The sequence below is a fragment of the Amblyomma americanum genome, chromosome 1 (assembly GCF_052857255.1).
Source record: "Amblyomma americanum isolate KBUSLIRL-KWMA chromosome 1, ASM5285725v1, whole genome shotgun sequence".
Classification (NCBI taxonomy): Eukaryota; Metazoa; Arthropoda; class Arachnida; order Ixodida; family Ixodidae; genus Amblyomma; species Amblyomma americanum.
This window is the reverse complement of record NC_135497.1, coordinates 558354680-558381216: the sequence shown is the minus strand read 5'-3', so window position 1 is coordinate 558381216 and position 26537 is coordinate 558354680. Positions and strand designations below refer to the sequence as shown.

Sequence of the window (26537 nt, the reverse complement as noted above, 5' to 3'; positions counted from 1 at the left end):
TCGCCTCCTGTGCTCTCCTAACGCGAGCTCTGCCATCTCGTTTTGAAAACTCGCTTGCAAAACTTTGCATGAGGCTACCAAAAGGGCGAGTCGAGGTGTCACAGCAGGGCAAATGATCATGCAGAAATCCAACCTACTGAATGGTGCACTGTAATCCGCGCATCTCTTAAACGCACACAATGGCAGGCATGATGGCGACAACAGGAGAGCCTCTGTCACCGTCTTTGCATTTTTGGCAGGTTTTTATGTATCGACCTTCGGATAACCCGACTTCTCTACCAGTCCCTTGAAATCCTAATTAATGAGGTTATACTAGCAGTGATATTATCTTTAGATGCCAGTCACGTATCACGTCATGAATTTCATTTTGCATGACCAGATCACAGGTTGCATATTGTTAAGCTCTCTAATCAAGTAGTATACATTTCTGTGCACATCATGTTTTTTGATACAGTGCCGAGTCCGTCTAGTTCTTATTTCAGTTTCAAACGCCATACACTATTTAAAAAAAAAAAGGCAATAACATTTGCCTGTTTGTGAAATATTTTTCTTGCTGAACCGATATTCGATTTGTATTCATACACCTATAGAAAATAACTGTTAACTTGCCTCGTCCACTTCTGGGTAAGCGTCCACGCAGATACTAGGCGGAAGCTGAGCCCGGGGCCTTTGGGGAAGCCGCTGGTACAGCTCTTCCGTCAGGAAAGGCATGAATGGGTGCAGCAGCCGCAAGGCTGTGTGCAAGCACGTCAGCAGGACTTCCGACGAGCTATGCTTAGCCTCAGCATCCTTCCCTTGAAACACGGGCTTCAGAGATTCCTGCATGCACAATGAAGGTGGCACAACTGTGCACTGGGCACCATCCAGAGTAACCAGGCAGCTTCCATTTTGGCACCAGCCTCTAAAGAGGATAATTATACAGCAAGGCGGAAATTTGGGCGAGTTGGTAAGTGTTCATTTTCGCTCACAGCGCAACACGAACGGGACACAAGACAAAGGACTAGCACAAACAGGCACAAAACAGCGCCTGTTTGTGCTAGTCCTTCGTCTTGTGTCCCATTCGTGTTGCGCTGTGAGCGAAAAAGAAGATAATTACACAGGTCTGCACTCTTGGGATTATTTCTTCCAAGCGAACATACATATGCATACATGTACTATCGCGCTCAACATGACTTGCAACATGTCTGGAATGAACCAACAATGGTTTCAACTTCACTTTGCACCAGATACTTTGCATGATGGCCAACTACACCATTCCCACTGGGTTCACACTGGTTTGAGAACTCCACGCCTTGCGCATTGCGGCTCATGTTGAGTGCAATACTACGCATGCATACACAAATGTATACACACCAAAAAATGCAGGTTACATATCGTATTTACTCATGTAATTTGCCCACTTTTTTTTCCCAAAATTAAGGCATGAAGAAGAGAATGCACAAATTACGTGGAGATTTTGCAAACACATCTTAAGAAACTCTACAAAGATCATAACGTGCAATTTATACGGTATATTGCTGCGTATAAGTTCACCCCGCAACTCGCAGCCCTCGCTGGCCAAAAAAAAAAATAATAACACACATACCGCCCTCCTCGCCACGCCCGCCCCACACCCACGATATGTAGCACCCCGCGTGATGGCATGATGGCGCGTGTGCAGCTCGAAGCAATAAACAATGTAATCGCAAAGCCAGCACTTGGAAGTAAATGAAGGTGTGTTTATTTATATTTTTTGGTGTTGCCTTGTAGGTGGACTGGCACCTTATACCTGCATACCCACTCCTGACATAGCCCAGAGAGGGCTGCAGTATGTATAAATGAATGAATGAATAATTCAATTAATAAAATGAAGGAGACAAAACAGCGACCTCCTCGCATGTGGCCCAGCCACGTAGAAGCAAACAGAACAGCCAATGATTCGGTAGTTTTAAATTATGCTGCGATATACGCAGCATACGCTCCAGAGGTTACTGAAAATTTACTCTCGTAGTCATTCGTACAGGAAAGCGACCGCCAGCGCAAGTAAGCCGGGTAAACAGTGCGCAATTGGCTTTTTCTTACCGGAAGCAATTTTCAAATGAATTACTAGGTTTTTTTGACACCACTCACTCACCTTTCACAGCAGTACGCGGCGATGCGGCCGCGCCGATCTTCCTAAACCTGCCCTGCGCGTACTCGCATGCTTGCTGGTGTGTTTCCCCAACAGGGAATGCAAAATATGTGAGTAAAAGTTTTTTTTTTAAATCCAGGTAAAAAGTAGAGAGTGCGAAAATTACGTTAGTAAATAAGGTAGTAAAGACACCAAATTTTTAGTTGGGTGTTTTTACTGGGTGTTTAGATTCACTTGTGACCATTAAATAGTAATTTCTTCTCTCATGCATCAGATGCGAGTCATGAAAAAACTGGGATATAGGCTACTTTGCAAGAGCCAGAAGATGGAAAAAGAGCAACTAAACTGCAGTTCTTCATGCCTCACACAGCCTGCAATGAACTTTGACATCAAAGCCTTTATTCGACTGTTGCAACAGCATGAAAGAAAAAAATAAAAATACCACATGAAATGTCTTAAACACCATTCATAGAAATTCAGACAAAAATGACATAATAAACAAGAAGGCAATCTCGGTTCCGGAAGAATAAATCAACTGAACTGGCACTTCTGGAACTGGAAAAAAAGTACATCTTAAACAGTTTCGAAAAGAAGCCCATCATACTTGGTAATTTTTTGATTAGAAAGTTAGAAATGTACAAAATTAGAGGCTTTTAAATTACCATCTTTCGAATACAAGCAATAACTACTTTCAGTTGAATGTGAAGTGTCACAACAGGGCAGCATATTGGGACCTCTGCCCTTTAGCCTCTACATTAATGACATCCCTGACCAAGCATCATTTTTTATTTATGACAACACAAGCATTTTCCTTACCCTGATAAACAAAGGAAATATTGCTTTAAACACCTGGACAAAACACAAGATGGGTTAAAAAATAAATGCACACAAAAGCAAAGGCTGTTATTTTCTGACCAAAGAACAAACTTCTGCATACCAAGAAAAAATTACTAATAAATGCAGAAGAAATTGAGATAGCTGACAAATTTAAAATGCTTGGGAGTTGTCTCCAATGAAGCAATGTCATGGAATCATCATGCTGATAATGTATTGACAAAACTCGCTCAAGTTGTAGGCCGTCTTATATCACCTCAGAACAACACTTCCAGCAAAGATTAAAGACCTTGTGTATAAATTGTCGCTGTCCTTCCATCTTAACTGTTGCCACCTTGCCTGGGGTTTGAGTACTCTAAGCAATTTTGAAAGAATTTGCCTGCTACAAAAGAAAATCATAAGAAGCATGATCCTGCTTACATTTAACCAGAGTACAAAACAGTACTTTGAGGACACATGCATTATAAAGCTTTTTGATTTCTATAATTTCTATAATTTTCTATAATTGGTTTCCTGGTACAGAAAGGAGCAAATTCGTGATTACTTAAAGAAAATTGGCCTGAGTGAAAAACTGCTTCACATGAGCAGGCACGTACGAATAGTGATCTTTTGGTCCGAAGTGAATAGTAGTTTTCTTCGAATAGGGTAGCTGATTGGGCAAGTTGGTCATTCACTATGAAGACTGCAGTGGTCGGGAACACGGACAGCGCATGTGGTGCCTCCTTCGCGTTGTCCATGTTTCCGAGCACTGCAGTCTTCATAATAATGTTCTTCAAATAATTTCAAAGCAAAAATTTTGAATACTTCTGGTACACAAGAAAGGCTGAATGGCACAAAAGGCATCTTCAAAACCATGTATTTTTTTTAACACACAAGGCCATTACACGAAGAAAAAAAAAGAATGCATTCAAGCTTTGCCCCTATTCATTGAAGCTGTGTCGACTTTCTGCAGAAATGGCCATCAGAAATTGGGGGGGCTGACTTCCATGCGGTGCCGACGTATCTTTGGGGTGTGAGACTTATGTGGGCCTTCCAACTGTTAAAGAAGAAAATACCAACAGGCCCACCATTCTGCCCTGCTTCCAACTGTTGCTTTTCATTGCAACTGCTCACTGCGCAGCTGTTGCTTTTAAGCAGCAACTCCATGACACCTGCTAGGCATATGCATGCCCAGCGCCACCCCACATCACAAGTCAGAAAGGGGCCCCCATATTGTTACGGTGTGGGATGCCACGGGGTGACCACGGGCCCGCCCAGAGAAATAAAGCAGCAGTACGGAGGAGAGCCGGCGAAGCATGACCGACCGGAGGCGGCCAAGCTTTCCCGTTCTATCTCCCTCGTGCTAGAGCCGCGCGCTCGCCGCTCGCCTCTTCTTTTATTCCCGTATCACCTTTCCACCGGGGGAGGGGGCGGAGAAGTCAGGCCGTGCTTTGATGCAGGGTTTCCTGGGGCGATGAAATGTGGGCTCGCAGATAGGAAACGGTCACACTCTTCGTTGAATTCGAAGTGTGTGAGCTGGGCGAAGGTGTCTGCAGTCGCCGAAGAAGGTCCCACACCGGTTAGGCTAACTTCAGGGAGTTTTATGCATATTGAGCGGCGATCCGTTTATGGGACTGCATTGCGTGGGGAAGGCATGGAGCCAGCAGGCGACGACGGCACTGATGAGGACCCGGTAGCTAAGTCGGAGTCACCGCAGGCGCCGTAGACATATCGCTTCATGTTTGAAACATGTTCTGGGAAAATGTGGTGCACACCGCATGGTCGATGCTCTGGCAGGTCTTCGAGGCGGTATGTCACGGTGCCGAGTCGGGCAACGACACGGTAAGGGCCGCGGTATCGGGGCAAGAGCTTTGCGGCACGGCCAGTCGCACGGATGGTGCGGCGAACGAGGACCAAGTCACCGGGCCGGAAGGGGGGATGTGGTGGTGCTGCCGCATTGGCCGCTTGCACACGCGCGTGAGCCGTGAGGAGGTTGCGCTGGGCGTCGAGGCGGGCGGAATGAAGTCGTTGAGCAGATTCAGCTGGTGACGCAGTAGGATGGGGAAGGCCCAACTGCGCGTCGAGAGGGATGGAGGGCGTTCTGCCATAGACGACTGAGAACGGCGTCACATGCGTTGTTTCTTGCGCTGCAGTGTTGACTGCAAAAGCTGCAGCAGAAACAAAACGATCCCAGTTTGTGTGGGACGGAGCGACGTAGGATGCGAGTATATCCGTGATGGTACGGTTAACACGCTCCACGAGGCCATTGCACTGCGGATGATTGACAGATGTAGTGGAATGCGCAATGCCGAAGGAGCGGAGGGCTCGCTCGAATTCATGGGACATAAAGCAGCTCCCACGGTCCGTGATGAGGCGCCGGGGAACACCGTGCCGAAGAACGAGATGCTGTTCCACAAACGCGACGGCATGAGCGGACGACGTGTCTGGAACGGGCAGTGCTTCGACCCACTTGGAGAAGTAGTCGATCGCAACCAGAACATACCGGTTGCCGGCACGCGTCTTCGGAAACGGGCCCAAATGATCCAGTCCAACCAGCTCGAAAGGTGAACTTGGTGGCGAAAAAGCCTGCGGGGGTGGCTTGGTTACACCTGTGGACGGTTTTCTGTACTGGCATGTCTGGCAGGACGCCACGTGTTCCTTGACATCTCTGGACATATTAGGCCACCAAAACCGCTCCGACACTCGTGCGTAGGTCTTGCCGCGACCAAGGTGACCAGCCGTGGGAGCGTCGTGTAAGCCGCGCAAGATTTGCGGCCGCAGTGTTGCCGGCACAACTGGCAACCAGACGGGTGGTCGACCACGGAGCCGCTTCACATGACACAAGAGGTCGTCCTTCATTCGATAGACCCGGCGTAGTTGGCGGAGGCCTGCGCCGGCGGCGGTGCCAAGGGAGTGGATTATGGCAGCAATGGCGGGATCTTGCGTTTGTGCAGTCCTCAGGTCCGTCAAAGCCGTCACGGAACAAGGGTGGCGAGAAAGGAAATCGGCATCTTGATGGGCAGAGCCGCGCCGATGCACTATTGTGAAATTGTACTCTTGAAGTTGCAGGGACCAGCGTGCAATCTTGGCATTCAAATGTTTGGCGGACTGCAGCCAAGTGAGAGCGCTATTGTCCGTGACTATGGTGAAGTGACGGCCGTACAGGTAGGGACGGAACTTCTCGACGGCCCAGACAACGGCGAGGCACTCGAGTTCTGAAGAGTGGCGGCGGCGCTCAACGTCGGAAAGCTGGCGGCTGGCATAAGCTAGGACTTTGTGGTCACCAGACTCGTCTTCTTGCAGGAGGACAGCGCCGAGCCCATCTTGGCTGGCATCCGTGTGGAGGACAATGGGGGCCGATTCGTCGTAATGGGCCAATGTAGGAGGCTCGAGGAGGGCGTGCTTGACGTCAAGAAACGCGAGCTGTTGGGCCTGTGTCCAACTCCACGGTGCATTCTTCTTCAGCAGGGCGGTCAATGGAGCGCTGCGCTTGGCAAAGTCCGGAATGAAACGACGGAAATACGAAGCAAATCCAAGGAAACTTTTGAGCTCCTTGGCGGTGGTGGGAGCTTCGTAAGCTGTAAGCGCTTTTAGCTTTTCAGGGTCGGGACGGATGCCATGCCGGCTCACAACGTGACCCAAGTACGTCACCTCCGCGAAACCGAAGAAACATTTTTTTGGTTTTAAGCGAAGCCCAGCAGAGGTAAGGGCTTCGAGGACGAGTTTGAGGCGTCTCTGGTGTTCTTCAAATGTAGCCGCGTAGACAATTACGTCATCCAGGTAGACCAACGCCATAGTCCACTTCAAATGGCCTAAGACTCGGTCCATGAGATGCTGGAAGGTGGCTGGAGCGTTCGAGAGACCGAAGGGCATACGGTTGAACTGGTAAAGGCCGTCGGGAGTCACGAAAGCCGTCTTTTCCGCATCATCGGGGTGAACAGGCACCTGCCAGTAGCCCGAGAGCAGATCTAGCGTGGAAAAATAACGGGCCCCCTTCAGGCGGTCAAGCGCATCGTCGAGGCGAGGCAGCGGGTACACGTCGCAACTAGTAATAGCATTTAGCTTCCGATAGTCAACGCAGAAGCGGAATGTTCCATCCTTCTTGCGCACAAGGACGACAGGGGAGGACCAAGGGCTACAAGAAGGGGCAATGATTCCCTGGTCAAGCATGTCGCACACGTGCTGCTGGATGACTCTCCGTTTGGCTGGCGCTACACGGCGAGGTTGGTGATGAACGGGCCCGCGGTTTTCGGTGTTGATCCGGTGTTGAGCCCAGGAAGTGCACCCGAGTTCACCGGCGCTGAGAGCAAGGCAACTGCGATGCTCGAGCAGCAAGGTCTTCAGAGAGGCGAGCTCCGCGCAGGTCAGGCTGGGTCCAAAGTTAAATTCTTCCCATGATAGGATCGCCGGCGCTGGAGGGTGGCGAGGCGGGGCTTCAGGTTGCAGAGACGCCACTGGTGACCTGGGGTCCAAAACTGAGGCTGTACCCAATTGCGTGCCGGGAGTCAGCGCGAGAGGTACGCTGCTGATGTTGAGTATAAATACGTGGGCCTCTCCTTTGAGCACAGGCAGAAGGCTTCGAGGGGAGGTCATCTGACGGGCTGGAGCTGAACACCGGATGGGTTCGAACAGCACGTCTGCTGTGACCGGACTGTCAAGCTTGGCATACACCCACGTTGCCGCACCCGGTGGCAGGGTCACGGCGGACGCCACAGTCACGGTAGTGACGTCGAACGGCTTGACTCGACACGGCCACTTCGTCGCGAGGTCACGCAGAGATGCTGAGGCACGCTTGGTCGCCGACACCAGGGACTGCCACAGGGCGACACCGAGGCTGGAAACCCGGCTAAGCCAGCCCGGCCCACAGAGAGTTCGGCTCGCCCGTGGTTTGGTTCTAGTAAAATTAAGGACGACTCCGGCTTGCTGGCACCACCCGCACCCGAGGACCACTGGCCAAATAGGGCTGTCTGCGACAACAAACTCGGTGGAGATGGTATTTCCGAGTGCTGTCAGGTTGACGACGACACGTCCGACTTGCTCCACAGGGGTGCCGTTAAAAGCTAAGAGCCGGGTTTTGGCGGCTGGCAGAAGCAGGTGGGACGCGTTAGCAACAAACGATTTGTGCAGTACATTGACAGCCGCTCCAGTGTCAACCAAGGCCTTTACGTGCCGGTCAAGCAGGGCGACGTCGACGAGCACGTAAGGAGCATCAGTGGTAATCGGAGCCGACGAAAGGAGGGGACGCGGAGAACGAAGGAGTGTGGGGACGGACGTGGCCGTGGACGTGGACGTGGATTCGGCGGAACGGTGCCCCCGGAGTTCCGCCAAATCGTTTCCCGACGTTGGAGGGCCGGCACAGTCCCTCGCGTAGTGTCCCCGCAGGCCGCAGCGGAAGCAGGTCATGCGGACGTCGTTACGCAGGCGTCGGATAGAGGCCGCAGTTGGGGCTGCGGACCGAGGAGCCTGCACCCGGACGCTGCGCTCGGCAGACGGTGGCGACCCCTGCGTGGCCAGCAAAGTCAATTCTGCCTCGATGGCGAGCGCCATGGCGGCGCGGACGGAATCAGGACGGCCAGAGCGGACCAAGCGCTGCACCTCGGGGAGTCGGATGGCGTCGACAAACGCCTCGGTGCCGACCAGGGCCACGGCGTTCTGAGGCGCTCCCGGCAGCGACTGCAGAGCCAGGCGCTCAATGGCGGCGGCGAGGTCCTGGTACGTCTCCCCGGGCTCTTGACGGCGGGCTCGCAGGCGGTGGTACTGCACACGGGGTTGACCTGAGGCACCATAGTGGTCGGCGAGGAGGCCCGCCAGAACAGTGTAAGAGCCCAGCTGGTCGGGCGGCACGTTCTGCAGCAACTCGGTGGCGCGGCCCCTCAGTTTTGCAACGAGCATCCATGCCTTCATTTGCTCGTCCCAGCCTCTCGCCGCCGCAATACCGTCCAGCTGGATGCGGTAAGCATCCCACGAGATGGTGCCGTCAAATGTGGGCAATTCCACAACGTCCAACGAACACTGCGGCGAGGACGCACCCGCGCCGAGCACGCCATTGGCGGCCACGACCGCAGGCCCAGCGACGGCAGAGCCGTAAACAGCGGCGGCGGGGACGCCCAAAGGCACCTGACCTGTGCTCGGCTCGGCTGGCACCAGGCGACGGAGTTCGCGCCGGAGAGCTTCCATCTCCCCAGCCTGGGCAGTCAGACGGGCCTCCCATGCGTCCATCCGTTGGGTGACTGTATCCAGGAGGCGCTCAACACCGGCGTCCGGCTGCTGCGAAGAGCCGAGCCTCTCCGAGCGCCTAGGTCTAGCGGCGCCGGCCGCCGCGTCGTCGGCGCTATCGGCTGGTGGTGGACTCCTTCGGGTGCTTGATTCTGGGAGCGGGTGAGCGGCATGATCCCACCGCTGCCACCAAAATGTTACGGTGTGGGATGCCACGGGGTGGCCACGGGCCCGCCCAGAGAAATATAGCAGCAGTACGGAGGAGAGCCGGCGAAGCACGACCGGCGGCGGCCAAGCTTTCCCGTTCTATCTCCCTCGTGCTAGAGCCGCGCGCTCGCCGCTCGCGCTCGCTCTCCGCCTCTTCTTTTATTCCCGTATCAATATCCACGTGACTCCTGCTAGCTCCCCTTTATGCTCGCGCCGTTGCACCTGCTCAGTGGACTTCGCATGAAGCGACTGTCGCAGCTGCAGTTAGTTAAGACTTGTTCCGTAGAAGTCAAGGGAGCCGCACGTCCTACAATTAAAGAGATATAACATAGTGTGATCCGTTTCCGTACACTGGTGGCGTGTGGAAGCAGATCGCGCTATGCTGCTAAATCTCTCTATTGCTGCAGCATGCGGAAGCACATCGTGCTATGCTGCTAAATCTCTGTATTCATGCACGCGGCCGTGTCGACGCGTGCGCACCCCAAGTAGCATGACCGCAGACACACGGCAGATACAGATCTGGGTACCGCGATTCCGCCTACTCATGCCTATTGCCAGGAGCATGCACAGACTGGCTCTGGCATACGTACACGCACGCGACGGGGAGTTGGGTGTTTGTTTGTGCACGCGCCGTGGTGCCATACCAGAGGAAGTAGCTGAACCAAAAGCACCCACAACAAGAGATCCAGAAATGTTATTCGCTCGAGACGACTACTTCGAGATTTCGAATACCAGACATTCAGATCGAATCGATTATTGAATACTTCACTATGAATTCCGAATAATCGAAATTATTGAATATTTGCACATGCCTATATACACCACAACACTCCCCATGGCAGATTAAAACTCCTTGGACAAATGAAATTATGGACAACAAATGCTCACTTACCAGCTACCGAAACACCTAAATACACTACATTATAAAAATATTGATGTAATTAATATGTAGATTCGTGATATTTTCACAGTATTTCCTGCATTTCAACGAACAGTCTGGTTGTACAGTGAAAGCTCGTTAATTTGACCCGTTAATTTGGAAAGTCAGAAAATTCAACCTGCAAGCCTGGTCCCTGCAAAAATATAAAGAAGACTATAGGCCGAAACACTCGTTAATTCGAACAAATTTTACCACGCATCGGTTAATTGGATGCAGTTTAATAAAAAAAATGGAGCGTAAGCCATCCATACGATCATCGTCATCAGCAGTGAGAAGGTTTATGGCTTATGGGGGTTTAACGTCCCAAAGCGACTCAGGCTATGAGAGACGCCTTAGTGAAGGGCTCCGGAAATTTCGACCACCTGGGGTTCTTTAACGTGCACTGACATCGCACAGTACATGGGCCTCTAAAATTTCGCCTCCATCGACATTCAACCGCCGTGGCCGGGAACGAACCCGCATCTTTTGGGCCAGCAGCCGAGCGCCATAACAACTCAACCACCACGGCGGCTACAGTGAGAAGGAGGACGAGGGTAGAGGAGGTGATCGCAAGGCAAACGGGTCGGCAGCGGCCGAATCTTTTGTTGACTTTGCCAGCCCTACCTTTGCGTAGTCGTGTCTAGTCATATTAATCCAATCTTCAACAAGTCTCGCTTTGGCGTGCGTCACCGCCGCGTGCTTTTTGCCACTACAATCATCACTGCTAAACCCTAAGTCACCTTTCTTGGTTACTGCGCACTTTGCCACCGTGTTTACCGTGCTGTTTTTGAATGCGTAGCTTGCTGTGCCTGCATGTCCTGCTACCGTGTCGCATGCTGCTGCAACGGTGACACCGGCAATGAGGCCAAAGTACCAGGAGAAAGGCCTAGCCACGAAAGTGGAAATGCAACCTTTGTCCTAAAGTTCCGTGACTGAGTCCATTAAAAAAAAGCGTTTAACATTGAATTCATGCATGCAGCATCGCTTCGAAATAGTCTCCCTTGCAGTCAATACACAGCTTTCAACGCTTCTTGAGGTCTTGGAAAAAGTTGGAAAACGCTTCAGGGCTGTCAGCTCTTTTGTCGTGGCATCTTGAATGGCCTCCACGCTCCCCATCCAGCGACCTTTTAGGGCTCTCTTCACACGAGGAAACAGGAAAAAATCACATGGGGAGAGGTCAGGCGAGTATGGTGGATGGGGAAGTACAGTAATGCTGTGCTTGGCGAGAAATTTTGTCACGCTGAGAGCAGTTTGCGGCCTTGTCTTATCGTGGAGGAGGCTCCATTGTTCAGATGCCCATAAGTCAGGGCGATGGCGTCGCAGTACTTCACGCATGTGTTGGTGCACGCGGATATAAAATTCCTGATTCACCTTCTGCCCTTGTGAGACGAACTCGTGGTGTATGACACCTCTGGAATCGAAAAAAACATCTATCAGCATCGTCTTTGTTTTGGTCTTCTGTCGCCACACCTTTCTCGACGCCGGAGAGCTTGTGGACCGCCATTCGGCGCTCTGCCTCTTTGTTTGAGGATCGTATTGAAAACACCATTTTTCGTCTTCAGCAATTATGCTGTCGATGAATGCAGCATCCTTCTCTGCCTCGGAGAGCAAATCAGCGCTCACTGATGCCCGCATGTCCTTCTGGTCCTGTGTGAGGGAGTGTGGCACAAGTCTGGCATTCAGCTTTGTGTCGTCTTCCACCGACGTGAACCCCTTCCGAAATGAACCCCTTCTGCCACATGAAAACCCGCGCCCGCGATAATGTCTCGTTGCCGTAAGCGTCACGAAGGAGCTCATACGCCCGTGTGGCTGTCTTGCCAAGCGTCACACAGAATTTTATGTTTACAGGCTGTTCAAGGTGGACGTCTATCTCTCCACATTCGCTCACAGTAGAATGCGCAGATGACTAGTGACAATGTATTTTTTTTTACATGTAGTGCCATCTAGTGGCTGCCACAGAAATGATGAGCAAATACGAAGTGAAAAGAACAACCTTGGCCACGTAAATCAAAAATGAAAAAAGCATCTTGGAGGCATTCGATAGTGAAACCTTCAATTCCAAAAGAAAGCGACTGTGACCTGGGACACCAAGAGGCCGCACTACGACGGATCACAAAGGCAAGTAAGGCCTATCTCCCTGTGAGTGGGCCACCAATTAGTGCCCAGGCTGAAAGGTTCGCCGCAAAAATGAAAATTGAAGGTTTTAAAGCTTCTGAAGGTTGGCTCGCTCGTTTCAGAAGCCAGCACAGTTTTAAGAATGTGTGCGGCTAAAGAGCCTCCCTGTACGAAGATGTGATCAAGGAGTGGCAGACCATCAGGCTTCATGAACACCAGGCTGTGTATGAGTATGACGCTAGGAAGCACTCCCGGACAAAATGATCACATTGAAAGTGACCCTTGCACAGCAGGAAAAACACAGCGAGGAAAGAGTTACCGTTCTACTTCCCACCAACATGACGAAAACAGAGTGTTTGCCACTCTGGGTGATTGGGAAGGCGCAGAAGCCGAGGTGGTTCAAGAACGCGAGGTACCTTCCTGTTGATTAACAGGCTAACAGGCTAAGAGGAAAGCATGGATGACATGGAACATTTTTCAGTCCTGACTGCATCAACTTGACGATTAGCACTATTGTTACCACTCAAATTTGCCCCCAAAAAACAGATGATGATTACAAACTTCTTTGGCAAACAAAGGGACGTCACGCTGGGACATATTTCTTTTTTTTTTTCTGTCCATTAGATATTTTAACATTCAGACAATTCGGAAATTTTTTGCACTACTGTAAGTGTCAAATTAATTAGCTTTTACTGTACATTCATTTTTTATTATTGCAATGTGTGCATCACAAGTTTTAGTGACCGTCGATGAAGATGATGAATTTTTATGGTGCAAGGGCAGCTTTGGCCAAGCAGCACCTCGGCGCAAGGTAGTTTTCATTTCACGAGGTGGGGTCAAAGACCCATCTCCCAAGCATTTCACCCTAAAGAAGCCGAGCACCAGGCAGGGGAAAGCGTGTACGCATTGTACCACCGGTGGGTACCCGGCGGCACTGGGGATCGAACCCAGCATTCCCCGCATGTGAGGCGGATGCTCAAACCAGTAGGCCATCGCTGCGGTACCTTTTGTAACAGTCTTTTGACGTTACTGTGACGTTGGCACCTGATATGTACCCAATGTTACCCTGATGCCTTTTTACATGTATGGGCTGCGGCCCGTCAAGTCCTTGAGGCTTTATTATCATTACAAAGAAAAAAACGAGCAACCAAAATCTGGTGTCTGTACTCCTTACCAGGTAGACATCACAGAGCTCATACAACCAGAAGTTGTAGATGGCTGTAGTGATCTGAGGGAAGTTGTAGGATTCGAATCCTGTGTTGCAGAGCTCAGTGGCAGCAGACAGTCGAGACAGAATCCACCGATCCATGAGGGCTTCTTCCTTGGGAGCCTGCTCGGTAAAAAACAAACAAACAAGACAGATTACTGTCAACTGAGCCACAGGCCTACAATATGCCCACCTGACTATCTTATTCTCAGTGCCATGCTACATGGCAGTTATCGACACTGACCGGAAACACAGCCTCTGGCTTAAAGGCCTCGCCCAAGGACATGAGTGCAAAGCGTGTGGCATTCCAGATCTTGTTGCAGAAATGTCGGTAGCCTTCCACACGGTTGATGTCCAGGTTGATGTCTCGACCTGGGTGGGAAGGAGTGCTTGACATGCAGCAAGGTGACTGTACATTGTGCAGTGCATCATCCCTGTGCTGTATCTTACCACAACAACTTGTTTCAACTCTGCTCAGCCTGACACTAGGTTGACTAAGAACCATGCTTAAAAAACTGGCATGCACAGAACTGATTAGCCTGCTGGACGGTCATGCAAAATGAGTAAACAAACAAAATCCATTCATTGTTACACGATTGACAACTAAAGATTTGTACAGCTATAGGCTTAGCACATGAATCAGAGAAGGCTGTCATAGCTATAGTTTAGCCACACAGCTCTGCGTTCATAACTTCAGGTCATAACTTGATATGGCAGCCACCTCCTTCCTCTTCCCTTAAAAGTGGAGATAGGATTACTGCCACCTGAGAAATAAAATTTAAATAAATTCAATTAAGCTCTGCCTTCAGGGTGCCTAGCGTCCACTCCGTAGACATGGACACAGTTCTTTTGTTCAACATCCCATAATGCTTAACGTGCCCCTGAGAGTTCAATGCAAGCGCTCTCCTACATGCTCATACATGCAGAATTGGTTATTCTCAACTTTCAATCTGCTAATTTTGATTCATTTATCTGTTCCACTGCTCAACTTAGACTCATGTTTGCAGACCATCCAAACTGATTTCATTCAACATATTTTCTCTTTAGAGCACAGCTCTTGGGTCCGTCTTAAGTGGCTGTCCCAGTGGCAGGTGAAGAGCTGCGCTCAAATTTCCCATTACCGACCACTCTGGGGCTGCCGACTTGTCAAGCCGCCTACTAGCCCTGATAGCAGCAATTTAGCAGCCCTTTATTTGCTTGTTTGTCTCAAGCCTGCTTTGTGGCAGGCTGCCCACCTAGCCACCAGGTTTCTATAGACCATATTCTTTTACCCTCGCACGCAAGCAGCGGCCGGGCTCCTACTCTCGACACAAGCACGGTGGACTGCGAGTTGCGCCGGTGCCGCGCATCACTACTCACATTTTCCCTCTGCCAGACCGTACTGCGGTTATCGGAGACTCATTGTGACTCGCTAAGGTGACCTCCGAGCGTATTCGACCAAGTAGGATGCAGACTGGAAACCGGTACTTATAAGCAGAGTTCTGTGCTGGCCTATTGTTTGTTGCCGTGTTTTACATGCACTACCATCTATGATAATTTTGTCATAATTTTGTCGTCACGATAATTTATGATTTCACTCAATGGCCCAGTGATGTGCAAGGGGTAACCGGATCGGCCAGCTGCAGGCTCAACGTTGTGTGCGAAGCGCATGCTTTCAATTACCAATGCGTCTTCGGCATTCTCACGCTGATCTTGCTATTGTTCCCATTAAATACATTTCCTGCACGGGAATGTAAGCACGACCGCTACCAGTTTAAGTTGCTATTTCTGCATGTATGTCAGAGGGATGGGCGGGGTAAAGGGCTGTTTGATAGTATCTTTCCGCTGTTGGTATCTGCCTGAATCACAGCAAAAATATGCAAGATTTTATTACATTCTGACACTTGGCCAAATGGCTAGGTGACGCTGTCACCTGCACCGAAAGCTTCCGAATAAATTAAACGGGACTTCAGGCCGCAGCATTTGTGAAAGCTGGCTTTTCTCCTAATACTTATTCAAGCTTTGATAAATTAACAAGAAGTTTTTATGCGCCAGATAACAGAACCATTTGTTTTCTGTTAGCCCTGGGACTCAGTGGAGCTCACAGCGATTATTTGTTGATGTAAATGACGCACCACTACTCAGGCGACAACAAAGCCCTATTTGCGGAGGATGCTTTTACAGCTGGCAGGAAAGAATTAGAGCGCATTGGAACTGGAACTGCTTGCTAGCCATATACCTAATGCTTGACATTGACCAAAAAAGTTTTCTCTGCAATGAAGCACAAAGACGGCAGCGATATAATTAAGCATGAGCACATGCTAAGTGCCAGCACAATTAATGTGAATGCCAAACGAAATATGATTACCTAACACATCAATTTTGTCCCTTTGATAATGCAAAAACTTCCTGAAACACAACAGAGCTGTGAAGTATGCTCGGCAGTGCTTTTTTTGGCACCCAAAGGGCAGTAAATCCCGGCTATATGCAGGCACGGCCGTGGAGCTGCCGCAGCCTCGCAGCCAACAAAGAAATGGCCGCACCGCGGCGCGGCAGTCGGTGGAAAATGGCGGCGCCGGAGAACGGCTCAGGATTGTTCTGCTCCACCGAGTGATGAGATGAGTGACTACCACGCCCCCAACATGGGAAGCCCAAACAAGAAGCCTTTATTCATGCCTGCAGGCAGAATATATACACACTGAGGGGCACCACCCCCTTGCTCCTAGCACCATCGCGTGACAACTCAAACAAGCACAAGGCGGCGACCACTACATCTTCCCTCCTGAGATTGTTACAAGTTCAACCTGCGTGGTGGTCTCACTGCACGACCGTATTGCGTTCGAACCTGTTCTTGAGGTTGAGGCAAACTCACTTCTACAGGCGACCTCTAGCTGGATCTCAAGCGAAGAAGGTACGTGCTAAGGTCCCACCGGCAATGAGCAGGAAGAACTTTGTTGCGACCTTTCAGGTTTTGATGGCGAGGCTGCTACCTGTTCTAGGATGTTCTGGCCAGTTGAGAAACGCACCAGATGGCGACGATTTCTCTGCAGAATGCTGCCAGGAGTCTCAACCACGTACGACCGAGGTCGCTGAGCAGGGCTGAGGACCTGACCGCTACAACCAATGTCCTTGACCCATACGTCGTCCCCTGGTTTCAGAGGACTCGGAGGGCCTGCACTGTGACGGCAAGTGTAGTTCTTTCCCAGTTGCACATTGGTTGCAGAATCCTGTGCCCTGAACATCTCGTGACTTGGCAATGCTGGCAGAAGTCGGAATGACGATAAGGCGATCCAACAGAGGGTCTGCTGCTGTTGGATCGCCGTATCGTCATTCCGACTTCTGCCAGCATTGCCAAGTCACGAGATGTTCAGGGTTGGTGCTCTGTTCTTGGAAGGCGTGTTTGCAGTTTTCGTCCTATCGATAATTGTGCTGGAGATACGCCCGAAACACCAGGTGTGTCTCGGTAAGTGAGAAGGGCCAGGTACGGATCGGAGCTTTTCTCAAGCAGGTCCTTCACTTCACTGTCCACACCATACGCTCGGCCCCTCCATTACTCTGGGGGTATCGAGGGCTGCTTGTCTCATGACGGAATCCATAAGGTCAGGCGAACTCGGCGAAATCGTTGGATACGAACTGAGGTCCGTTGTCTGTCCGCACGACGTCGGGAATCCCGAAGCAAGCAAAGCAACTCTTCACAGCAGCAATAACCGCCGTAGCGGTTGTAGTCCCCAGTGTGACCACTTCACGGAATCTAAAGTAGTAATCAACATTCAGAACATAGTCACGTCCTTTAAACTGAAACAGGTCGATACCAAGGTGTTGCCATAGCCTCTCCGGTGTGGGAGTTGGCATCAGTGGCTCTGAACGTACGATTCGAGTTTTGGCACACTTGAGACATTGGGCCACAAGGTGTTCAATATGCAGGTTGCAATTAGGCCACCAAAAGCACTCTCGGGCGCGTTCTTGACAGCGGCGCACCCTTTGATGCCCTTCGTGCAGCAGTGCAAAAATGTCCTGGCGTTGAGCAGACGGGATGACGATACGGCGATCCAACAGAAGCAGGCCCTCGTACACACTCAGTCTGTCTCTCTCCTTCCAGTACAGTGCTATGTGGGTTGGTACTCTGTTCTTGGAAGGCCAGCCTGTCTTACAGTAAGTCATGACTGAGGAACACTCCCCATCTTGAGCTTGCTGTCGGCGAACATCATCTAGCCGACTTGTCACCCGAGGAGGTAGACGCTATAGGACCTCACCGATGAAGATTTTCAAGCTGTTAACGGCTTTTGAGACTGGCCAGTCACAAGGTGCTCGAGTGTCGGCCGTAGCTATGAGTTTCCCCGGCACATACTTGACAATGTTCTGATTGTAAATACTTGACAGTGTTTTGATAGCGCATCAACTTGATCCGCATTGGCTGGACTCGAGGTGGCAAGATTTCAAGAGAATTGCTTGCAAGGAGGGATACGAGAGGAAGATGATCCGTCTCGACCTCAAAGCTTAGACCGCGAAGATACTGGTCAAACCTAGCCACGGCCCACGTGACTGCCAGAGACTCCTTTTCCGTCTGACTTGTGGGGTTGACTTGGGGAGATAAGTACGTTCTCCCCACTCAATCGCGGCTGACACGGTTCAAAGCTGCCTGGACCCCACCCCGTGATCGTGTACGCTACCGAGCGCACGCCAACCACGGCGGGCCTTGCTCTGAGGGAACAAAAGAACGACACAACACATTGGCCGACACAAACAGGCATTTATTGCTACAGCAACAATAACGCCAGCTAGCAACAAGGTACGCTAATGAATCAAGGTTGTGCGACTCACCAGCAAGGTTCCGAGCGAATGTTCGCCCACGCTAGGGCAAGCGATACTCCCAAGGCCTGGACGGGACGAGATACGTACGGGAGCCAGTCTTCCCGCCGCTTCCTCGCCCCGCCGGCGAAGAGCGGAGCTGCAAGCAGACGTGTTGCTCGCGCCGATGATCCCAGCCGAAGCCTCATGCCCCCTCTCCTGCACGCGGGCTTCAAGCAGTCTCACGTGCAGCGACGCTGGCGCCCTCCCCTGCCAGTTAATGTAACTGACAAGGGAATGCATTCCTCCTCGAGGTGAGGCTGCTGCTGCACGGTGCCTCGCGGGAGAGCAAACACTGGGGGCTGCAGTGTATTTGTGTTCTTGTCCCTTATGTTCACTAAGCGCTAGAAAATATGAGTCCAAACGATTTCCAACTACTGAATACTTTTGAATAAGACACAGCACATGAAGACAGGACAGTGCAGAGACAACACAGGACGAGCGCTCCTCCTGTGTTGTCTCTGCACTGTCCAGTCTTCATGCGCTATGTCTTATTCAAAAGTGATGCACCAACAAGCCCAAAGTTCCACCCTATTAAGATTTCCAACTAGCCCAAGTTTCTGCCTTAACTGTAGCGTTCCTCTGTAGGAGTGAGGGATCTAGAAGCGTAGGCCACAGCACGTCGAAGTCCTGAAGGCTGATCTTGGAACAAGACGGCCCCCAGACCGTGAGAGCTTGCACCAGCTGATACTACAGTCTGGTAATGCGGGTGGTACTTTGCCATACACGTTTCCAAGCTGAGCAACGACTTGATGCAAGTCAAAGCTTCCTCTTGGCTGTGACCCCAAATCCAGGTGCTCTTGTTCAAGAGAGAACGAATGAGTGTCGTGACATCAGACAGATTTGGAATGAAATGGGCCACATGACTGACCATTCCAAACAACCGGCGAACTCCACTGACATTGACTGGCGCCGGGAGATTCTCGACAGCCTTGGCCTTATCTGGGTCCGGCGAAATTACTTGCGCATCCACAACGACTCCAAGGAACTTGACAGACGACACTTGGAACTGACACTGCTTTTCATTGAGAGTTACCCCAGCTTGATTTAGGCGAGCCAAAACGCCAGCTAGGTGTCGGTCGTGCTCATGCTGGTCCCTACTGAAGACTAGTATATCGTCGATCATATTAACAACTCCGGAAATGCCATCGAGCAGTCTTGACATGAAGCACTGGAAGTATTCAAGCACTGTCGTTAGGCCGAAGGGAAGACGCCTGTAACAGTAGCGGTCAAAGCGAGTGATAAACGATGTCAGATCTTCAATCTCAAGCTTTAATTTGATTTGGTGCAAGCTGGACCTTGTGTCGAGCTTGGAAAAGAGTTGCGCTCCACCAAGCCGGCCTAAGATGTCTTCCACTGTTGGCAAGACGTAGCGCTCCCGCTGGATGACCTTGTTAAGCTTCGTCAGGTCAACACAGAGCCTGTACCCCCCAAACGGCTTCGGCGCTATGACAAGGCCCGAACACCATGCGGTTGGCGTGTCCACTTTCCGGATAACCCCTTGGGTTTCCATGTTGTCTAGATCTTTCTTCAGGCTCTCGAGCAGAGGGAGGGGTATTCGCCTTGGGACGCTCAGTGAAAAGGGATGAGCATCAGGACAGAGGCAGATGTGGTATTCCTCTTGCACTCCCCCAGTCCACGAAAGATATTGACCTGGGTTGAAAGAACGCTCTCGACTGAGTCCAAAAACTGAACGACGCCCAAGTCTCCAATTGCCGGTAGTCCAAGAAGGTGGGTAGTCTGATTCTTGACGACATACAATATCTGGACAGTCACTCTGTTGTGCCACTCCAGGGTAGCAGGGAAAGTTCCCAGCACGCGCAACTGATGATTTCCGGGACATGATACCTCTGCTTCTGCTTCATCCAACACGTGAGGCAATCCCGGGAAAGAAGGCGAAACTACCGTTACCTCTGCTCACGAGTCTATTTTGAACCTTGCAAGTTGGCATTCCACACGTAGGTCGGTGTACCTTGCCCGGTGCGTACTGAGCGCGTAAAGTTCGATAGAACCCAACAGCTCTTTCCACCGCTTTGTCTTGCAAACTTCTGCAAGATAACCCTGCTTTCTGCAAAAATGGCACGTAGCCTTGCGTGCGAGGCATTCATTTCGCGGGTGGATACTACGGCAGCAATAACCGCAAGATGACCCATTTAGCAGTGCCGGCTTGCCACTGCGTGACGATGAGTCTGCAGTTATCTTTTTGTTTTGCGTAGCACCACGTCGACGTTCAGACTATCGAAAGCAGTACTGTCGCGTGAGCTTGCGCGGGAGAGACGCTCTTTTTCAGCATCCTCATGCAGACATGCTTGACACAGTGCTTCTTCCGCCCTGAGTTTCGTGCAGCGGCACAACTGGTCAGATAGATTTTCATCCCGCAATCCCACGACAAACTTGTCCCAAATATGGCGGTCTTCCACTTCGGGGCTTTTGTATCCGCAACATATTATGAGATTGCGAAGCACCGCGAAGAAGTCGTCGACTAACTTACCCTGCTGCTGTGTTTGGCGATGGAACCAATGGGTTTCGTAAATCTCGTTGATGGGGTGCACGACATGTGAGGCTAGCTTACCCTTGACAACCGAAAACAAGAGGTTTTCCGGAGTTGAAGTTCCCAAAGATGACAAGACGCTGCGTGCTTGAGGCCCCATACAATACAGAAGCGTGCGCACCTGCACCTAGTCGGTGGCTGAATTCAGGCCGGCGGCGAAGGCGTAGTTTTCGTACATCACTACCCATGTTGGCCACTGTCCTGGGCTTGCGAGGGTGAATGCTGGAAGGGGTTGAAGTCCGGGCATACCGACACGCACGACGTTGACCTTGGAGTGCTCGGCGTCTGTACCGACTGCCGTGTCCATAACCGCCGCGTTACCCGGATCCCACTTCTGACACCATGTTCTGCTCCACCGAGTGACGAGACGAGTGATTACCATGCCCCCAACGTGGGAAGCACGAACAAGAAGCCTTTATTCATGCCCGCAGGCAGAATATATACAGACTGAGGGGCACAGCCCCCTTGTTCCTAGCGCCATTGCGTGACAACTCAAACAAGCACAAGGCGGCGACAACTACAAGGATTCTGGTCTATATTCACCTGAGAACCTGCCCATTGGATGGTAAGCAAACTGCCCACCGTGGCAGGTGGCATTTAAAGTAATGATTGGTCACGAGAGGTTGCTCCGGAAGAGCAACCTGGGTCGCACAAGACCCGCCAATGGCAGCACTTGCCATCAAAGAGCAGTGACACGTCGCTTAACTGCTGCACCACTGTGCCAGGAGCGGTATGAGGGCTCCAAAGGATCGATGAAGGTGAAGTGGAGAATGACCAATTCTGCATATATGGCCACCAACCCATTATTGTTACCCAAACACTTCCATCCATGAACAATGAATCCAAACACCGGAACCAAAATGAAAACCGAAGTGCTAGCACCTGTTTCACACCTGGCCTAACTATACAAATCGACAGTCATTTTTCTCCATTACCCTCCACCTGTAGCATACATGGTGGAAATAAAGATTTTGATTTACATCCTGTTTCTGTCTCACATCCCAATCATTTAATTTTGGCATTTTTACTTTTTGTTATGACTGTACTACTTTCTTCTGCAAAGGCAGTTCTTACGGCCATTTATGTGGTACATACTCCACTTGAGCTTTTTCCATCATATCTCTCATCTACTGTCGTTACGTGGGACAACAGGGCCTTTCTACAAGGATCCATAACAGCGCGACAGACGGGACAGAGAAGAGAGGACACAACACAGAGTGCTGACTCACAACTAAAATGTTTATTGGCCGTCAGCCAGTATAAATACTGCCCTGGTGGCCGGGAAGGATATAGCATGCTTGACTTGCGTGACATTTAAAATCGCCAGTTCGTCAGGCATGTGTCAACTGGTAAGAGTCATACGTGGGAAGTATCACCGCTACAGCAGGCACAAGTTTGCATTCACAAGTTAGCATTCACAATGAAGGTAACGGTTTTCCTTATCCAACAGTGCTACAGAGGGAATACTGATATATTGGTTTGAGGTCCTAGATATCAGGTGAGTTTCTATTATTTCCCTAGCTAGCGAGCCACGGTTGTTTGCTATCACAGAGCATTTATTGTAGAGTGGAATACAGCCTTTAGCATTGTCATCGTCTTCTTCGTCTTCTTTTCAGTGTCTGCAATGTTTTGCTACGTGGCCTGCAATGGCGACATGAGAGACATTATATTCGTGCTCCTTCAATCTTTCGTTAACACACCGGCCAGTTTGGAAGATGCGATTCCGTGTATTTGTTTTTGTGAAATCGAATGTGCCATCTTTCTCCCTTTTTCCGACCAGCAATCATGAGATTGCTGCTATTAAGTTATCGCTTCCTTCTAATACAATCATTTTAATTGCATGCTACCGTCCTCCTGACTGCGGCACTTTATTCCTTGGCGAACTGAATTAAATACTACTGGACCTCAAGGCCCGTTTTCCCCACGCAAGTTATTTACTTCGTGGTGACTTCAACTTCTCTGACATTTACTGGGCAGACTTACCTGCACATAGTGCCCAATTGAAGCAGTTTTTGGATATAGTGCTTACTCTCAACCTTACTCAAAAAGTTGATGTACCAACTCAGCACGACAATACTCTTGACCTTGTTCTTGCTTCTAACTCCGAATTTATCCAGTCATTATCATGCACTGCTGGCTTCAGCAATCATTGCACCTTATTGTTCAACTTATCTGTGCCCATCACTATTCGTCAACCATCAGTGAAGTATAGTCGAGACTATAACAAGGTCAACACTGCAAGTATTATCTCACAGTTAGACAACTTCCTCATCACTTCTGTATGTGCTCCATAGCAAGAACAGTTAATGATAATTGGTTGCTATTCAAAAGAAAATTATTATCACTAATCGATATATAGGTTCCCATTTCATGCATTTGAGGCGACGCAAGCAGACCATGGTTTTCTAATTCACTCAGAAAACTTTTAAGGAAAAAGAAACGCCTCTTCCGTGTAGCAAAGCACTCGGGCAGCCCACAACAGTGGGAAAGGTATTTCTCGTGTCTTCGCGAATACACGAAACTTCTTCGACAATCAAAAAAGAAATTTTATCGAGATCTGCAAAGCATCATTCACTCCAACCCCAAAAACATTCTGGAAACTTCTAACTCCAGGTGGCAGGTCAACACGCAATATCTCATAGGTTGACAATGATGGTTCTGAGGTTCCATCAGACCAACGCAGTGTGGTAAAGAACTCGTACTTTTCCTCTTTTTTTACCCCCAATGAACCTCCTTAAATATCCCTCCCTTACAAAACCTTCCATTTCCTCAGATGCCGCCTGTTACTGTCACTGCCAACAGTATTGCAAATTTCACTGATAAGCTTAAAGGGAAGCTGAAACGGTTTTCAAATCGCATGAAACGGTGTGGTTGGGAAGAAAGAATGTTGAAAATCATGTGTGTGAATTTTTTCCCGGTTCTGTCCGCAAACAGAATAAACCCGCCGGCGACACGCCCTTGTCGCTTCCGGAAGCGCCGGCTGGGGGGACAGCAGAGCGGGAGAACTGGCGGAAGTGACGCCATTCACGGAGAGTCGGCCGGCCGACCGGCTGCGCTTGCTTCGCTGCGGCCCGCGCTGTGGCGAACCACAGATCAACGTAATCTTCTGCCAGTGCCGTTTACTTTCTCTCGTTCGGGCGTTCCGTGTAATGCTTGAAGCCTGTATATAAAGCAGTTTTGGCATGGTACTTCTTTCGAACAACGCTCAGCACACAGCTTGGTAGAATCCGTCGGCTGTTCTCTCCCAGCCTCTTCCACATTAACCAGACAATCTGGTGGTACGCAGCATGCCGAAACTGCCTGCACAAAATATGTGCATCAATATTTCTCTTTTCGTTATATTACTTTCTTACCTGTTTGTAAACTCTGCCTTTTCCTGCTGGTTCATATCCATGCTGAGCTAAGGCCACTTCCAGCACTGTCTTTAAGGCACAGAGTCTTGAGCTCTTATGAGCTCGTTACACACTGTGTGCGTTTTTGCTTCTTCCTGATTGCTTGCAACTCATGGTAGCACTAGCAATTCTCTTAATCTTTCATCAGCGCACAGCAAACGCAGCTGCACCTAACTGAACAAAAAAGGGTGATTACATAAGCCTAGTATACTTGAGCAAAGCAAACATTTGCATTCATGAGCACTTGGTCATGGCTGACGATCGACAATGGCGCCAGAATTCATGCCAATTTGTCCTTGAGTCAGAACGGCAAAGTTGTCGAGCCGCGTTACGCATACATGTATATCATCCACAAGTAATTCTGCTGGTTATCTCGATACGCAACAGCAGCAACTATATCTCGCAGCACACTAGTTTTGATGAGCAACACTGCGAGCTCCGGAACACAGCCATAATTATTCTTCAAAAGCGTGTTCAGCATGCAAAAAAAAAAAAGAACGCACGGGGATAAACCAGTAGCCCGAACATGCGAAAAAAGGAAAGCGCACATGGAAGCTTCCTCCCGTTCGCCTCGTCTCTTCGCGCTGAAGTACAGCAGTGAATCCACTCCAACTCATCCAATTTGGCAGTCTTTCGTAGTTCTAAAAGGCCTTCGGGAGCAATTAGGCAAGTAACTTTAAATAAATGAACAAACAAATGCTTTACCTCGCGCGACTCTTGTAAGCATGCCGTTGATCTGATTTAGACCATATTTACAGACGTCACAAAAAGTTCGTCAAGAACAAAAAACGGCGAAAAAAATACGCAGCACCAGGAGAAGACACACACAGACTATCGCCGGAAAGAAGTTGGTGGCCAGGCTTTAATGCAGCAGCGGTACACAACAATGTTTCGGCGCAATTTCCTTTTTTTTTATTGCCACTTGCACATGCGCCTACACAAAAGATATGCACGCGCATGCACCTACGCAAAACATACGTATCAGTCGAGAGTTGGTTTTTGTGTTACCCTGGTAGGAGGTGAAAGGCCCATACTGGTTTAACGAAATTTCCGACTTGCAGGTGCCGCCATGCGGTCGCTTCTGTATTACTTAGCTTCTTATCCGGCGATGACACCAGTTTTCTGTTCAGTCTGTAGTTCTCAACGATTTCGGAAAAAGCTTGCGCGCGCTCATCCAGGTTCCGACAGTTCCGCGGTTACCCGGAAGGAAAGAATAAGGGAATGCGCTGACTACCCCGGAGTCGACGAAGATACTGAGAGCAGAGAAAGCTGGGAAGACCTGCTGCGCAGCGAATAACCCGCTCGGCAGAAACAAGCCAATCCGCCTGGCGGCTGAGGCCGCGAAGAGATAAAATCTTTTTGTTAGCCTTTAGTCACGGAGGCTCAGGCATCTGCCCTCCAGGCCTGCGTACGTGGCGGTGGCGGTGAGTAGTAAGGGGTCTCCATTTCTGGTGGAAATAAACCTGTCATCCATCCATCCAGTTGAGATTGCCAACACGTGAGAATGTCGCGACTTGACTTTCGTTGCCGGCGCACTCCGCGGCGTCGTTGGTTGCGCCGTTTTCTGAAACTGCTGAAGGCTCAAACGTGCATGGTGAAAGTTCAAACTGTTCAACACTGCTTGAATTATCCATAATTTCTAAAACGTAGTCCTTAAAAGCCAGCTGAAGCAACGTGCTACGTAGCAACACCGTCGGTGCCGGCCGGAGATCTCCGTGGATGACGTCACAACAGTCCCGGCCAATCGCGGGCAAGAGTGGCGTTCGCTCGGTGCCCTGAGGCGATGGGGCACGTTTTCTTCTAAAAAACAACTTTTTGTGTTTATTTCCGCTCTTTTTGAATGAGATATCCTTTTTCAGTGGACTAAAAGTTATAAAATGACGTAGAGAACTCATTTTTTTCTAAATGTGCTTCAGCTTCCCTTTAAGGTTTCAAGCGCCCCAGGACCAGATGATAAACCTTCAAAGATAGTGAAATGCACCAAGGATAGCTCAAGCCAGTTTTTGCAAATAATATTTGAGCAATCAATTGCTACAGGTTCAATTCCTGATGACTGGAAAATGAGTCGGGTAGTTCCGGTTTTTAAAGCAGGTAACTGGTCCGATCCTTCCAGCTACCGTCCGATTTCTTGAACATGCATTGCCTGCAAGCTACTAGAGCACATTATATATTCACACGCG

The 26537-nt window shown here is 50.0% G+C and overlaps 2 protein-coding genes across 2 annotated transcripts in view; both read right to left on the bottom strand.

Moving 5' to 3' along the window:
- Positions 1 to 26537, bottom strand: part of ValRS (Valyl-tRNA synthetase) — a 359853-nt gene that overhangs the window by 91480 nt on the left and 241836 nt on the right. Inside the window, exons 20-22 of the mRNA XM_077651139.1 lie at positions 13832 to 13959; positions 13555 to 13710; positions 610 to 819 (exon numbers count right to left, since the gene is read on the bottom strand). Coding sequence (XP_077507265.1) covers positions 610 to 819; positions 13555 to 13710; positions 13832 to 13959 — 494 coding nt within the window. The remainder of the gene's footprint in view (positions 1 to 609; positions 820 to 13554; positions 13711 to 13831; positions 13960 to 26537) is intronic.
- Positions 16376 to 24359, bottom strand: LOC144113372 (uncharacterized). Its single transcript, XM_077646443.1, has 3 exons — positions 24319 to 24359; positions 16939 to 17111; positions 16376 to 16825 (listed from the first exon to the last, which is right to left on the bottom strand). Exons 1-3 carry the CDS (start codon positions 24357 to 24359, stop codon positions 16485 to 16487), a joined length of 555 nt encoding a protein of 184 aa, XP_077502569.1. The 3' UTR covers positions 16376 to 16484.